At 43.6% G+C, this 17,445-nt stretch overlaps 1 protein-coding gene across 1 annotated transcript in view; it reads right to left on the bottom strand.

Moving 5' to 3' along the window:
- Window positions 1–16,467: 16,467 nt before the first annotated feature.
- Window positions 16,468–17,445, bottom strand: part of CCDC71L (coiled-coil domain containing 71-like) — a 6,419-nt gene continuing 5,441 nt past the window's right edge. Inside the window, exon 2 of the mRNA XM_019509328.1 lies at window positions 16,468–17,443. Within this exon, the coding sequence (XP_019364873.1) occupies window positions 17,277–17,443 (167 nt within the window). The 3' untranslated portion in view covers window positions 16,468–17,276. The remainder of the gene's footprint in view (window positions 17,444–17,445) is intronic.

Here is a 17,445-nt window from a genome sequence, read left to right as displayed (position 1 = left end):
ATCCCTGTGGCCCATTTGATATCGCTTCTTGCTTATTTGTGTAAATGCTCAGGACTGGGATTTGCACAGTCTGATGTAGTAGTTAAGTTCAGGTTTCAGAACCCAAGTTCAGAGCCAGGACAAACTCAGTCCAGATGCCAAAGTCATGGTCAGGGGCAGTGAGTCAGTGGTAGTCAAGACAAAACAAAGTTGCTGAGGTCAAGGTGTAAGAAACAAGAATTCCCAAGGCACTGAGCCCTGGATCAAAAACAAACCAGATATGAACAGCTGAAAGTCACAGTCAGTGGCTAGCTTGTCAGAAGCTGAACAAAGCTACCTGAAGCATTGGGACAGGGAGCAAGAGCAGGGGCCAGACTCAAGGCAAACTGTAGGGATCAGGGGGTCTACAAGCACACCAGGAGACTCGTGCAGGCAGCTCACTGAAGTCTGCTTGCTTGTTTTAAAGCTGTGTTTGGGTCAGCTTCCTGCTAGCAGTCAATGACTGGGTGATAAAGGGATGACTCACCCCCAGCTGAAGTGGGACTTGTCACTCTAGCAAGTTGAGAAAAGTTTTAACTACATACTCAGTGAATGGAAAATAGTGGTGGAATGTACCTTTGATCAACTCAAGGCAAGACAGTACTACCTGCTGACTCATTTGGGTTGCAGTCTTTAATACTATACATGCAATTATCACACATCATATGCTTCATATTGTTTGTGAAGTGAAGGGAGTGTACCTTGGGTTGGGTACCCACCAATCATAAAAACATCCTAATTTATGGACAACTGACAAATAAATAACTGTGTCTCAGGTTTTGTTTCAGCCAAGTCAGCAATGAATGTCATTTGTGCTCGCCTATTCAAGCTGCGTAGCATACGGGTTGCCTGAATAATGGACTTACATAGCATATTTGGTGTATTGAGACAGTTCCTTTGTATCCACATGTTATTTTTATACCTACATAAAAGAAATAAACATTCATTTCTATTCATTTTGATTGGAATTCATTGAGCTAAAGTGCCTATACCATCTGTTTTAACTAGATGGAAATATGTGCAAATAGCATGAAATGCTGCCCCCTCCTACAGACTGTAAATCATTAGTGTATTTGTTCTCTTTACAGCACATCAGACTGGATACAGCCTGAAGCTGATGCTGCTGACAGTATGCTGGCCCTTGGCAGATTAGATGGCTCCCTCAGGGATATTTCATGGCGCAGGATTAGATGGAAGTGATTGCAAGGGAGGCAGTGTGCCTGAGGACTGGACTTTCTGACTCAGGAACCTGACCAATCTCAAACATGTCTGTGACACAACATATCTCAATACCAGCAAAGAGGTATTGAAAACTGCTCCTTGTCCTCCTTCCTACGATTCTCTGCAGTCTCTATCCTCTCCTTTTATCACTTTTCCTCAGCCTCCTTGTCCTCAGTCTTTCACTGCTTCCCCATCTGCTTTTTCATCCCCTTGAAGCACTCCTTATGCATCCATGTTATCAAATCATCCTTCCTCTTCTGTCATTTTGTCCTGAAATTCAGAGACCTGTCATGGACCAGACTTTCAGTTGCCAAACCATCCCTTGGCAATTCAAGAATGTTTAATTTGTGCCTGACAGATAGATAAGGGAGGAAAAAATGCAACTCTTTCACTTCAGATCATTTTATTCTCAGTCTGTCCAGCTGCACCTGAAGAGCAACAACTCTCATCTCAGAAGAATGTAATTTCCTTAGTTTTCTCATCCTGCCACCCAACTTCTGCTAACTGAGAAGAGTTCAAAGATGCTAGGGGCTAGTTAGGAACTGCCTAGAATTGTTACTTAATGAAAAATAATATGCAGTTGGTTAAATACAAATTATGAGCAAAAATCAGGTCAGCATGAACCAAGAGCTTCAGTAGTGTCAGGGTGTTTAAATATGATGGTAGTTTGAGAGGGTAGCAAGTACTTTTAAGCACTCTTTTAGTGTTTATAAACAGAGGTGCACCGACACATTAGTCTGATATCAGATCAGTACCGATATAAAGAAAATTGGCTGCATCGGAAATCAGCCCGATACCACTGATAAATGCGCATGCGTGCGCACAGCCACAGGCAGTGAGAAGCACAGCCCAGCAGCTTGGACAGCTGCATGCAGCTGGTAAGTTTGGTGTGGTGGAAGGGGAGGGGAGGGAGAGAGGGAAGAGGTATGGCGGGGTGGAGGCAGATCAATGCCCCCCATGGTGAGGGAGAGGGCAGGGGTAGGCACTGCCCAGCCAGGGTGGGGCAGGGCATGGGGTGGAGCCCTATTTTGTTTGTTGTCATAGTACAAAGATAAAATTTGGATGTTTTTGTTTTGTTCATTATTATTCACCGAGGAGGGTTTGATGCCAGGTGCCCCACACTGGATACTGCTGGTTTTTATATATGTGTAGCAAACCCGGAGGGCTTGTACATCTGGCATTGCATAGCCCTTGCATATTCACTGCACTAATCCAGTGGCAGCAACATGCAATAAAGGCAACTTCATTGTCTCAAAGTGGGATGAATACCTTGCTATATGGCACAAAGGGCAGTGCATGCCCTTGAAAATATACACCTTGCTAATGGGAACACCAAAGGTAAGTACGTGGCTAGCTTTGAATAAAGACAAAGCCTACAGAAGAGCAAAGCTTCCAGAAGTCTTTTCCATAAGAATGACACTTGCAACAGTGATGCCCTTTTAGCCAATAAAATCCAACCAACCAAAAATCCAAATCTAAATGAATTGGGGGGGGTGGGGAATCCATCTAAAACCTACAAGCCCCACCCCAAACAGAGGCTTTCTGGGGCATAGGACTAAAAGGGGTCTCTCAAACCATACATCCCATCCCATGCATTCTCAGGCAAGTGTTTTTCCAAAGATTCTTAAAATCATCTACTCCTTGCCCTACCCCACCACACCTCAGGCACTAAGCAGCTACAAATGCAAAACCAAAGCACACCTTTCAAAACATCTACTGCCCTGAAAGGTGAGATATGGCAGACGCCATGCAATCTACTAGAAATTTTGCTATGACTATCACTGTTACAGGGAAGGTGTTAGAGCAGCGGTTTTCAAGCTTTTTGCATTTGTGGACCTCTAAAAATTTTGAATGGATGTGCAAACCCCTTTGAATTGTAAGGGTGAGTACTCACATATTTTTGATTGATCATAGTCACCTTTTGTGGACCCCTTAAACAGAGTCTGTGGACCCCTAGGGATCTGTGCACCACAGGTTGAAAACCACTGTGTTAGATAATAGGCAGCAGAGTAATACCAATGACAGAGAGAGAGAGAGTTAGAAGGGCCAGTTGAATGTGTGGCACATACAAAAAAAATCCCAAATCCTCAGGCTACCTCTATGTATGATGTTGAATAGGAATACTTTACAGCAAAGGCAGCAAAACAGTTGGTTTGAAGGCTCAGAAGGAAATAATGGGGTTTGGCTATGGGGTAGAGCTGATGAAGGGTATGCCTACTCCACAACCCAGAGGGATGACTAGCTTGTGTGGACATACCAGAGCTATCTAGCAATAGCAGTGTAACTGCCACAGTACAGTATTCAGCTGGGCTTGAGTATTTACCTACGGCCCAAAACGGGTTTTGCAGCCCATATTGAACCCCACCCTGGTATAGCCATGATCTGATGTATGAACTGCACTCACACTTTCATACTTCAATATGAACATACTTAAAAATACTTGAAGCACATAATTTCCTTCTGTCTTTGAGGACTAGCCACCAGTACTTATGTCTTCTGAAAATGATCATCATCACTACTGGGAAATAAACCACTTCTTTATGAAGGGCAACCTACAACAGATTGCTCTGTGTTGTACCATGCATTCATTTCCTTTATACTGCTTTTTGCTGGGGTTGACTTTGTGAAACAGCTCTCTTGAAACTACAACTGCACAAGACCTGCTTAAACTCTATGATGAGTCAAAACAAACTGCTAGGATTGTCAGTGCTGCATATCCACTAGTAGGGTTGGCCAGTCTCAGCTACACAAGATTGTCTAAACTTAAAACATAGTCTACCTCCACCAACAGTACCTGCTTCCTTGCCTGGATCCTCATCTCTTGGGGCTCCTGCTGCCCAGACACCTCTCCCCAGACAGATTGCACTCAGCTGTCTCCAGCCTCAGACTCCTGCTCACCTGCAGTCTCTGGCTCTCACCAAGCCAACACTTCTCTAACTCAGAGTTGCAAATTCTTATGATTTTATTGATGAACCCTTGGTCTTTGCTCTCTGTCATACCAGACATGGAGGGAGAGGATTAGAACAGAATTTCAAGTTTCATTAAAGAATGAAACAAACATCTAGGCCGCTTGGTTACAGACAAGGTTGAAAACATGAAACCCAGTGGCTTGAAAAATAGAAAGCAAGTCAGAAGAACATAAAATGTACTACAAAAATAAAACAAATCTCATTATTTGGCAGGGGGAGAGTGGGAGCAGGAAAAGGGAAGTGAGATGATTTGTGAGCACTTGAACTTCTTGATCCCCCTGACCGAAGGATTTTATTTGCCTGTGCTCCCAGTATTAAGGGGCTCTCCTAAAGGCTGAATGAATTGACCCCTGCTTAGACAGGTAGATAACTATCATTCTGACTTGGTAGCATTTCATACTCTGTTCAGCCAGAAGAAAAACCTATGCAACATGCAAGGTAGTGGAGAACCAAGCTTTCAGGCTCCATGTTAATCTGCCTCCATGCAAGGGAGAAGTGGCTTGAGGAGTGAATTCTGAAAGCCTTCCCAGATGGCATGATGATCACACCACAAAGAACACACTTAGGGATTGTCTTAATATGCACATATTTGTTTATGCTGCTGCTACTTTTACCAACTCATTTGGCCACCAGCTCTTTTAGACAAGCAGCCTTCCGGTATGTGCAAAACCAAGAACAAGGTGGGGTTTTTTTTTAAAAGCCACATGAATAAGTCTGGAAGACAGGGATATTCCTCTTTTTCAACAATAATACTACAACAAGTCAGTCTAGAACGAAAACTAAAGCATGAGAATTTAAGTAGTTCTATTTTCACTTGGTTTAAAATGAACAGTGCAATTTTCAAAATGTCACAATTATTTTTGAAAAATTAAGTTACTAGAACATTTAGCTTACCGAAAAAGAAGTTACTTTCCAGTAACTGGAGCTTTTGAGAGATGTTGTCAAGCACATGTTCTCTATGGGTGCACAAGCCTACCAGATAAGGTGTCATGAGGGACCTAATCATAAGGTTTCACCCAAACAGCTTGCTGAATTCCACTTCAGGCAGCCAATCCAGCTTTCCAACATTCTTTACCAAGCTTCATTCTACAAGCAGAGTTATCCTTGTATTTGCTCAATGTGTAAAGGGCTCTGTCATTTTACCTACCTAGGAATCAACTTGTCAGAAAGTCTCCATGGCTATTTGTCTCTTTAGTGGAGAGCTCTGAAAACACAGTGACAGCATGACAGAGATTAACCAGTGGGATCTTGGGCTGTGTTAACTTTGTTACAAGATCATTAAGATGGAACAACTCTGCATGATCCAAGCATGTTCCACTGGAATGTGAATAACCTCCATGGCATCCCTGCACAATGTTTCCATAATGACCATCTGCAGAGCAGTCACTTGGGGTTCTAGAGATGCCTTTCACCAAACACCAGGCCATTCTGGAAGACTCCCAGGCAGGTGCTGCATTTGGTAAGGCAGTCAGTCCTTCAGTTATTGTTCACCTAGGATGCTCCAAAAGTAATTTCCAGAGACTGGACACAGCCATAGTGAGGATGTGCATATGGACAATGACTTGAAGAAAGAGAAGTAACTTGTTAACTGAAGGTGTTGGAGATATGCTAATTCCACACTCTCCTGCTTCAGAGTAGCATGCAGGACATGATTCTGCACTTGAGAGGAAACCAAGCAGGAAGCCCACACTCCTTTCTACCCACAGATGTATGACACAAGGAGGGGCAAGGCTTCTATGCACTCTACGGATACTGTCAAGGTAAAAAGTCTCTAACTGTGTATAGTGCTTGTATATCCCCAGTGAGGGTGAGATTCTGGACAATCACTCAAAGGACCCTTTCTGGGAGACAAAAAAAAAAGTTGATATTTGTTTTATTGTTATTTTCAGGAAAAAAAACTTATTAAAAGCAAAAAATAGGCAGGTTTTTGCATAGTAGCTTGCTTTAAAAAGCCAATTTCTATAAAAAATTCTAAATATTTCAACCAGTTCTACTAAAATTCTGACACTTGAGTGCCTTCATGCAGTCTGCAATGGTGTGTAACCAAGGATGAGTGATTTTTTTAGATAAGGAATTTTAGTAATTTGCTTTTTTATTGGTGCCAGGAGTAGGGCACCTGGCAGGCTTTAGTCACCAGCTGTCTCTGATTACCAGAGTACAACTGGCCACTGGTGACCTAGCTACTCCCAGCTGGTCCTGGTTGCCTGCATGGGTATGGCTGCTTGGATATAAGCAGTTAACCTCAATATTCCATAGACTATTTGACAGGACAGATAGTTCTCTATCCATCTTCTAGTCCAGACTCCTGACTTTAGTTTGGGACTTGTCTTTAGACTATACAGGCCTAGCTGTCTACTCTGGTGTCACGGGGGCATTTGGGTGCCCTGTTCCTAAGTAGGAATTAGGGCATCTGCTAATTGCCAGGGCAGCTTAGGTGCTGGTTGCCAGGGCAACCGGAGCAGGTCACATGACCAGAAAGGGGCAGGGCCTGGCCTTTATAAACAGCCCAGGCCGGAGCCTAGCTAGTAGTTACCTTATTGTTCTGTTACAGCTGTTTGGCTTCTGGTTCTGTTATATGAGTTGTGTAAATAGACTGGAGGACTGGGTGAGGCTGTAGGGGTGTGAGGAGGCCTCACAAGAGCTCCCCAGTAGATTGGGGGTTCCTGGTGCCCTGTGTGGGCACACGTGAGTGGTGCCTGGAAAAGCACGGCTGTTCGGTGCTGAGGTGGCGCAGCAGGTGGCCCAGTATGGGTGGTAGTTGAGAGGCCCGAGCAGGGCAGAGGATCCCGACAAAGGGTCAGGGGGCCAGGCATGGCTTCAGCCATCTGAGCCCCACTTACAGAGTACCAGTGCAAAGCCTGTGGGGGGCTCGTGTTCGGTCCCGAGTGGGGGGCCACACAAGGGGAAGCCCAGGGTGGGTGCTATTAGGGAAACAAGCCCAGTGAGGGCGATTCCATTAGTATAGAGAGCCTGGAGAAGGCGGAGTGAAGCTGCAGGAATGGGCGTATGCTAGGGATAAGCCCAGGAGAGGGCATGTATAGAAAAAGCCCCAGGAGGGGGCACGTATTCATGACAGTCACCCCAAGAGGGGTGCGGATGGGAAAGAGTCCTGGAGGAGCTCCACTGTAGGGGGAACTTCAAGGGGCCAAAGGGGCCAGGTAAGGCTTAGGCCGCCTGAGCCCAACTGGATACCTATTACTGACAGGGACCCAGAGGGGCCAGGTAAGGCTTAGGCCGCCTGAGCCTGGTTGGACGCTTTTATTATTGACAAGAACCCAGAAGGGCCAGGCAAGGCTTAGGCTGCCAAGCCCGGTGGGGAAGAACACCATTAGTAAGCCCGGGGGCGCCGGTTGCATGACAAGCCCGGGGGCACCGAAAGAGAGAGAGTGACCCGACATCGTCCGGGACAGCTGCGAGGCTTGGGGTGTGCTAAAGGGGAGGTAGGAGGCATGCATAGCCAATAAGGCTGGGGGTGTACCAGGTCACCCTGTCCAGAGTAGGAGCCCAAATAGTCATAGCACCGTGTCCAAGAGGACAGAAGGCAGCCTCCATTACTGAACTTCATAAAACCAAGACATGGCGGGCGAGAGAGAGGGTGTTGGAATGCCTACTTGGCACGGCAGGGGGCACTAGAGGGATCATGGCCGCCCCTAGGTCCCACTCCGTGGCATCTGGTCACACTATTAATTACTCCATCTCGGTGACCAACCATCTTGGTCCCTTGCGTATTTCTGTCTCCTGATCTCATGACTCCCTAGTGTCAAGTTCTAACTGCGCACATCTGGTTATCCCCTGGTATCTGGGAGAAGAAAACCTAGAGGTGAAGAGGAAGGTAGTAAGTGTCAGAAAAGCTAAGCTAGCTCAGGAGAATGCAAGTATCAGGAAGTTATTTAAGATATCCAAGTCTGTGGTAAGTAGGCTAAAACTTCACTGGTACGATTTTCTGCAAAGCAGAGGCCGAGTTTATGGGCAGTTGGAAATAATGTGTGTACATCTTCATATAAAAGATCACTTATTTCCTGATAATAAATGAGCAACTAAAAAGAATCATTCAAAAATTAACGTATTTGAAAAGGGAAAGAGAGAGAAGCTAATCTCTGCAGCAAAACTTGCTGAACCTCGGGCTTTTATCAAATTTAAAAATAAAATAGATGTCAAAGAGAATGCTGGGGATTGAGACAGTGCAAGTAAAAAGTGATGGAATTGTTTAGAAATATTAACTACCGTTATCACCATAACACACAATTTTTCTTCCTCCTGCCATTTTTCTTGGAAGTGTCTAAAAGAGTGATGCAGTGCTAATTATAGAGGACTAGTCAAGCATATTAATAAAAAAAAAGGCAAAACCCACAAGCTCCAAATGGGAGCAACCACCACAATTTATAGCATTCAGGACTAGAAAAAAACAGAACTTTCTTGTTTCTGAGAGAGTAGTCCTGTTCACAATACTTTTTCTTTGGTTCCAACCCCCAAATGTGTTTTTTCTACTCTTCTTTCCCGGACAAACCTATAAAGAAGGCATCCTTCAATTAAATGTTGTTTTTGGATAACTTCCCTTCCGGATTACATGGAAGGGAGGAAGAAAGGATAAACTGAAATAAGTACTTGCATTTTATAAGAAAGTATAAACAAGTGGTCATATTCTTTACTTACAAGCCCTTTTCACCCCTCTGGTAACATACCATAGAGTGACTGAAAGTAAATAAAAACCTTATTTACCAAATTAACCATGAACCATTATCAGGAATGGAAGAACACAAACCTCCTACACATCTTCAGAGAAGTTGCCGTAGATAGTAAAGTAGCCCCCAGAAATTAGAACTAGAATGTAAGCCAGCTGGTTGTTACCAACCACTAAGCCTTGCAGAGACTTAGGTGAATGAGAGGGGCAAGGGGCTAGATAGAACAGGCTCTGTTCACTCTACTAGTCAAAGAAGGTGAGTTAGTTTTATGGGTGATGGTAGTAAAGGTAGGAGTGTGGCTCAGTGTCAGAATATGGAATAGGCTTTTGAAAAGTAAGATTGTAAATTAGGAAAAGCTTGAGCACACATTAGGAATTATTTTTGTTAAAACATTAGAATTCTTAAAAGGCCAGGTGTCCTATTTTAACTAGGATATAAAGAATACAAAAACTTATGGAGTTTTATCCTAACAAAAGTAAAACACTACTGAAATATTGATATCTCTCTCAAAATTCTTTCCTTGTGCTCCCATTCTGTGGTGGTGAAGTTATCCCATTTAGTCATTCCTCAGATTTGGATCAGAGGACCTGACCCATATTTTGGACTAAGAGAATGAAATGTTTCAGCAAATACATTGGCATCTTTACTTACCCATTTTCACACTTGTAATGATCACTGGTCTCTGCAGAGCCTTTGTCTGGAAGTAACAAACTAAACAGAGGGACCATCTCCCAATTTCAAAAACTCTTCTTAGTTTCCTTAGTAAGGGAGCACCTTTAAATTATAACTTTTATCACTACAACACCCACATCAAGGGTGCTCAAATACAATGCTGAGCTATATCTATCCATTCACTATCTATCCCAACACTAAGTACTTGCTGTTTCACTTGTAGGGAAGGAAGGAAACACGGTCCCAGCAAAAGCTATTACACATCTACTCCTTTTGACTTTTCAATACAAAGGCTTGATAGTTGATAATAGCCACTTATGTTTGTGGACTGGTAAGTTCTTTGTTTGAGTGAAATCAATTGTTATAAGATCACCCAGTCTTTGTTCTAGCTGGGACTGCTACCTCCATCAACCTCTCATGGAAAAACAAAGAAAGCAAAAGGCACCTTGTAGAGAGAAAATGTTTGCTGGCATGGGTATTTCTCAATTGTATCCCCTTTGAGATTCCTAGAGAGGCTTCAATGACCTTAGACAATTTCTATAAGAACTGTGAAACCCTTATTTGCAGAACTGCAGTCTAGTGATCTCCTGGTGTAGAGAGGTATTTGGCCTTTAAAGGCAGCTTCTTGCCCAATTAAGTGTTATAATCCGGTAAAAGGCCATATACATTATTTGATTTTTTTTCATTCATAAAAAGTGTCCACCTGCTTGAAAGAAGCATTTGATATACAATCCTTCTTGTACCACTAAAATTAAAACAATGAACACTTCAAATACTAGTAATAGTCAGTGAACACATGTCTACATGACCCAATAAATAAGACCACTGAATCACAGGGGAGAGGTGGTAGCTGGATTCAGAGAAGGCTGAGAATGCAGTAGAAAAGTCCCTTGGGCTTAGGTAGACCTGCTGCCAGCTGTACACAATATATTAAAATACAGAAACTGAAGCAGTTGTACAGCCCAGGCAACTCATCTCTGCTAATAGACCACTGACTTAGCAATACCTTGCCTCCAATTTCCCAGCTGAACAGAGGGCAGGAGAGGGCAGCCTGCATTCCTGAAGCTGCACTAAGCAAAGAAAAAGAGATTTATTTTAAAAGAAAAGCTTGCTTTCCATCTTTGAAAATATCAAAATTTGGCTTTCATTAATTTTTCTGACTTGGGAATAGAATTGGGATCTTTTTCAAACCTCACTGGACTGCACAGGAAAATATTTGAGTCTTTAACAAAGCTTGATCTTCCAAGTATTTGGCAGGTGTTAAGTGTTAAATCACAGCTAAAATGTCATTCCCTTCAGGTTTGTGTGATATCATAAGATTCTACTCATTCCTTGGAATTCTCCTACAAAGAACAAACTTGATATGTAGACATCTATTTTAAGCATTTGGTTTTACATTATAGAGAACTACTATATTCACCATAGTTAAGGATGAGATGAGCTCCAAAATCCTCATACATATTCATTACCTTTTAAATTTGTGAGCCTCAGGAGAGTATGGTAGTGCAAATTAGAGCCATTGGTTAGCTAGGACACCAGGCAATGGAGGATTCTGAGGTAGGTATCAATCTATCACTCTCTCCCACTGAAGCTGTTCTCTTTTGCATAAAATAATTACATATTCATTGTAGCAGGACTTGGAACACAGGTGTCCCCTAACTACCAGGCTATAGAGAAATTCTCTCTGATGTAATGAATATTTTATTAATTATTCACACAAAACAGAATAGCTTTAATAGGCAACACCCACTCCAGCATTCTTTATAGGCATGAGGTCACAATCCTGACATGCGAGAGAATCCCATTCAAGTCCCTGCTCCAATAGGGATTTCAAGCTGGGTCTCCTACATCCCTAGATGGTCCTGACGACTGGCCTTTTGGGGATTCCAGTAAATGGCTCCTGAGTTTTGTGACTGGTGCCTAAAGTTCTTTGTAAAGTCCAGCTGTTCATATCCAAATTTATTTTATTAAAAACCCAAAATTAATTGTCTGTCAAAATATAAAGAGAGAGAAAATTTGTTCTCTTTTGGGTCATGCACAAATACTCCTTTTGTTTCAATTAAATAGCCAAATTGAAGAATGGCTGAGTGCATCCTGAGATACAATGCCCCCAAAACTCTATCAGAAAAAAAAATTGATTGTGTTTGTAAAGTAAAACTTAAGCTCAAATAGTGGCATTGATTGACCCAATCAAGTGTGTGGCACTGATATTACCCAATTGGGTTTGGCCTCAGCTAGAGAACTGACCCATCAGAGAAGTGATATTTTAACTGGTAACACCTGTTTCAGTTCACTATAAAAACTGATCTGTACTTGTGTGATTGTACAGTAATCACGATATGAGAAGAGTTCCAGATCCTGAGATGGGGCGAGCATGACATTGGCAGAACTAGAACACTAGATTTCAAAAAGGCAGATTTCAACCGACTCAAGAACTTAATAGGCATGGTGCTGTGGAAAGACAAACTGAAGGATAAAGGTGCCCAGGAGGGTTGGAAGTTTCTAAAGGATGCAGTATTGCAAGCCCAACAAGAAACTGTTCCAACAGGGTGAAAGCACAAAAATAGTAAGAGACCCATGTGGCTGCACGAGGAGTTTCTAGGATGTTTTGAATGAAAAAAGAAAACATACAGGAAATGGAAAAATGGGTTGGTCACCAAGGAAGTATACCAGAAAATACCAAGAACCTGCAGGGATGACATCAGGAAGGCAAAGATAAAGAATGAGCTGTACCTCACAAGGAAGGCTAAAGTCAACAAAAAGAAATTCTAAGTATGTTGAAAAAGCAGAACCTGGGAAACTACAGACTATTTAGCCTTACCTCAGTACCTGGGAAGTTACTGAAGCATAACCTAAGGAAGTCCATTTGCAAGCATCTGAAGGAGGAAAGATTGATCACAAGCTTGAATTTATTATGAACAAATTGTGTCAAACTCAGTCTTCTTTGACAAAGTAACTACTTGGGTGAATGAAGGGAAGGCAGTGGATACAGTATATCTGGACTTCAGCAGGCTTTGGATAAGGTCCTGCATGACTGTCATAAAGAAATAGGGAAACTGGGCTAGACAAAATGACTGTAAGGTGGCTCAGTAGCCACAAGCAAAAGGTAACTGTATCCTATAAATGGATCCATGTCAGAACAGCAAGAGGTTTGGAGTGGAGTCCCACAAGGGGCTGTTCTGGACCTAGTACTTCTCAACGTGTTTATTATTTGGATGCTAGCATAGAAAGTTTATTGAGGAAGGTTACAGATGACACAAAACTAAGAAGGATTATGAACACATTGGAGGACAGGAGCATAATTCAGAAGGAAGCTAATAAAATGAAGTTCAATGCTGACAAATGCAAGGTGCTGCACCTCAGGAAAATAACTGAAAACACAAATACCAAATGGTATCACCCGTCCAGGTGTCTCCCACTACAGGGGATCGGGGAGTCTTGCTAGATCACAGACTTAACCTAAATCTGCAGTGATGCTGCACAAAAGGCAGTTAGGGGATGCATCAATAGAAGTATTAGGCATAAAATGTTTAATAGTAATAGTGCCTCTCTACTCAGCACTGATTAGGCCTCATCTAGAGTATTGTGTACATTTTGGGGCTCCACATTTTTTTTTAAATGACATGGAGAAGTTAGAGAGGGTCCAGAGACCGCAAACAAAAATGATAAAGGGCTTACAAGGCAAAATCATGAGAAGAGGTTGAAGAAATAAACGTTCAGACAGGACCCAGAGACAGCAGTCTTCAAATCCTTGAAGAGCTGTCATAAAGCAGAGGGAGAACATGTTTTATTTCTTGCTACAGATAGTAGGACATGGACTAATGGCTTGAAGTTGGAGGAAAATAGGCTTAAATTGGATATCAGGAAGACATCCTTCAGTTAGAAGAGTGAGGTAGTGGACAAGACTGCCTAGGCAAACTGCAGGCTCTCCATCACTGGAGGAGTTCAAGAGGTTGGACAGCCACTGGTCAGGGATGATCTAGGCATAGCTAGACCTATGTTCTACTATAGGTATTTCCCATGCTTGTAGGCTTTGCTGGTTGCCACATGGGGTGGGGAAGGAATGTTTTCCCTCTCCTGCTGCTGTGTCAGGAAGATTGTTTTAGCTTCCTCAGAAGTATTGGGTATTGGCTGCAGCCAAGGCTGGAGACTTTGACTGGGGTGTGCTACTGCTCCTGTTGGGACTTAAAACCAGAGGTTCCTGGCTGGAGGGTCTCGCCTCGCCATTCAGGATCAGACCAATCACCATACTTGGAGGCAGGAAGGAGTCTTACCCAAGATCAGATTGGCATGGACTATAGTGAATTTTGCCTTCCTGTGGCAGAGTATGACCCTCTTAGATCTCATGATCAAATTTTAACAACTTTTGAAACAGCAAGTCATTGGCCATCATGGTCCCCCTACTTTATCTATGGCTGGTTAGGGTGTTATGCCTCATGGTTGTGTCAGGGTTGACAGTATAGTTTTGCTGAGATTAAACTAGGGGTAGACATTGCAAGCTCTGGCACATAAAGAGGTATTTGCTTGGTACATGCCCCTCAGGGCACATGCTTGGTACTTGCCTCTCAGGGCAGATGGCAGGTAAGGGGCTGGGGCTTTACTGCTACAATGAGCAAGCCCTTTGTAAGATGTTGGTGTGCCTGGTGCAGGAACCACAAGTTGAGATTTCTCTCAACTCCAGGAATCAAAGCCAAATCCTCTGCTTGCAAAACTACTCTGCACTTCATCCTGTGCACAGCAGGGCCTTTGCCCATTTGCTGGAACCGCAGTAGGATTCTTTTCAAAAGAATGAGCAGGGTACAAAGTATTAAGGAGGGGCAGTACCTCAGGACCATACCCTAATACTGGGTGTGCGCAAGATCTTCTATCAGCCCATTTAGTGATTTGTCTAAGCAACAAAACCCAACATGGAGTGTGTGGAATAAGACTTATAAAGGAAATAACCAATTACTGTCACAAAAGTGACACTGCAGATGAGACCACAAATCCTCACCATGATAGACTGATCTACAAGCAGTGAGTACAGCAGTACGCTTAGTAGCCTGGGTTTGTGTTAGGAACAGGTATGTAAGGCTAAGATCCAAAAAGAGTGGAAAGCAGGACGTGGGAGAGGTAGGATGATTATATATTGAGCTGAACTTGGTATTTTATAACCTCAAAAGCTACTGTTTCAAGCTATAATTGCCCGAAGAATAAAAACAGGTTACTCCCCATTTGTACAAGTCTGCTTTGCTAAAAAGCAGACAAGCCCCCCACACACCCCCCCATACCCTCATCCCCACAAATTTGCTTCTTGTTTACCTCCTGGACCATCACAGCTATTACACTCCCAACTCTACTACAGAGGCATGAATACAAAAGTCATAGTACAGAAGCTTAATGCCCTTCTCCACAGTATTAAGACATTGCACGAAGGGAAAAAAAAAAAAAAGCTGAGAGTAAAGAGATTACAGTTCAAGATAATGGGTGAAACTCTAATCCTACTGAAGTCAGAAGTTTTCTACCTCTCTTGTATATTGATATGCTATTTTATGAGGCAACTTTACTAAGAGGAGTCAAGATTGTTCTTATGCTATAATAAACTAATAAGATATTTAAATCAGTACATGAGCTACACATCTTAAAGCAGGACTGGTTGAGAAGAGGCCAGACAAGGCCCACAGACCAGCCCCACACAACGAAGCTAGCATGCCCCCCGACTGGCCTCACATACAGCACACAAGCTGTCTCCAGCCCCACACAGCCAGGCTGGCCCTGTGCTGGATTTGGCATGTAGAGCTGGGTTGAGGGCCTGGTCTGGATTGGTCCAATGCAGGGCTGGACTGGCCCTGTGGCCACAGGCAGCACACCCCCCCAGAGTGACCTCATGTGCAGCCCCACGTAGAGCCCACAGGCTCTGCTGGCCCAGCCTGCAGGGTATATTTTTGACATCACTTTCCTTTAAAAGGGAAAAGGGCACAGGTTTCAGAGAGGAATTATATTAAACCATTTGCATCTTAATCCTTCAAAAGCAAATTAGGAAAGCATGAAACAATTAATGGCATTCTACTGCTGTGATCAGCAAGCAGTAAGATAACATTATGTAAACAAGCCTAGTAGTTCTAGGATGTTCAAAGTTTTAGTTTTGAGAAGCATGAATGTTCCTGTTCCTCTTGTTAACAGTGGTGTGAATCACAGCAACTAAAAAAAATATTAAAGTATTCAGAGAAAGGAAACATATCTACTTTAAGATTAGCACTGTAACAGACAAATTGGTCCTTCACATATCAACTCCAATAGGCTTCCAAGGATTTCTTTCAAGAGTGAGCAGTGACACAAGTCTTCCTAGGAAAGACCAAAATGGGTATTTGAAGAATCACTGAATCATACACTTGTTTACAGTATGTGAGGTCATTTACTCTACCAGGATCAAAGCCTTATTCTCAGAGCCAGGGGGACATCATTTAACAGTTAAAGCCAATGCCTTCTTCCTCTTTTAGTTAAGGCTCCATATTCCTTTTCCTATGTCAACTTTATATACCTCACTTGCTTTAGAGGATAAATTCCATAGAAAGGAATTACTTGGAATCCTGTAAAGTTACTACATGTATCTAGGGCTATACATCAAATAATAATAATAAAAAGCTTTATCTCAATGTTTAAGCTGCTAACTTAAAAGAATGCCTGCCCCCTCCCAAAACAAACCAACCAACCACAAAAAAAGATAGCCACTTGCACTTTAGGACGACCAAACACAGAGCTCCAGGCAAAACAAGCCTGTAGGCATAGACTAAGCATCTGAGATCACACATAATATTTTACCCTGGGACAGGAGAAAAAGAAAAGGAACTGTATCAGTATGAGTTCTAGCACAGGACGGATAAATGACACCCTGTATTGTTTTATTTAGCTATGAAGACACCAGGTGATAAATCAAGCTTCATTGCTGTTTATTTTAAATATTGTACTTCAATCACGTAGCATTTAGGTGTTAGCCACTCTAACTAACCACCCGCTTCTATAAGCGGCCAAAGTGGCTGGCAAGTCACATTAACCATTTGTTACATGTTCAACAGTCTTCCCCAACTTTGGATGGTTCTTTGTGTTTGCTTGTCTTTTTGTTTTTGCTTTTAACGAGAACAGTCTAGAATCAAGCCTTTTGTCCCTCTAAGATCACAGCAAAGGTATCGGAAGCTCCTCAGCAAGCCCATCTCTTTGCAGGCTGTTTCTCTGAGCCCCGGGAGGACCACTGCATCTCCAACTTCCCTTAAATCAAACCTGGGTCTGTCCAAAAAGAGAGCTGAACACTTTAAGCCGCTTTGGGCGCTCTGTAAAAAGCAAATCCCGGGGTCAGCTATAAAAGAGTAGAAAGGATTGTGGATACAAAACGCATAACAAGTCCATGGCGCCCAGCCAGGCCTCAAAGCTGGGCGAGAAGGTTAAAAAAAAGGAAGAAAGAAAGAGGTTTTGCACCATCCCCACTACCCCTGGTCCTGCTTCCTGAGGCAACAAACATCCTTGGTCAAAAGCTTCAGCCAGAGGAGCCGAGTCCGGCCACCCTGAGCACATCCCAGTGCAGCTGGGCAGGCGCTGCCAGCGGCTCCTCGGTTAAGTCCCCGCCAGGCCGCGGCCCCAGGCTCGGGGGGGGTGGGGGGTCTCTAAAGTGCAGCAGGACGCGGCGCAGGCGGGGCCGTGTGAACAGGTGCGCGGAGCTCGTCCCGTCCGGTCCCGGCGCTCAGCACCGCGCCATGGGCAGGCGGCGGAGCCGCACCACGGGCGACAGGTCCACGCGCAGGATGCGCTGCGCCTGTCTCCGCGCCGCCGCCAGGCTCCGCCGGCCCCACACGCTGCCCCGCACGCGGATGCTGCAGGGGAAGGCGGGAGGACGCGGCGTGGCCGCCGCC

This window comes from Gavialis gangeticus, unplaced genomic scaffold (genome assembly GCF_001723915.1).
Source record: "Gavialis gangeticus isolate Ggan-Ray unplaced genomic scaffold, GavGan_comp1, whole genome shotgun sequence".
In the NCBI taxonomy this organism is placed as follows: domain Eukaryota; kingdom Metazoa; phylum Chordata; order Crocodylia; family Gavialidae; genus Gavialis; species Gavialis gangeticus.
This window is presented reverse-complemented; position numbering and strand designations above follow the sequence as displayed.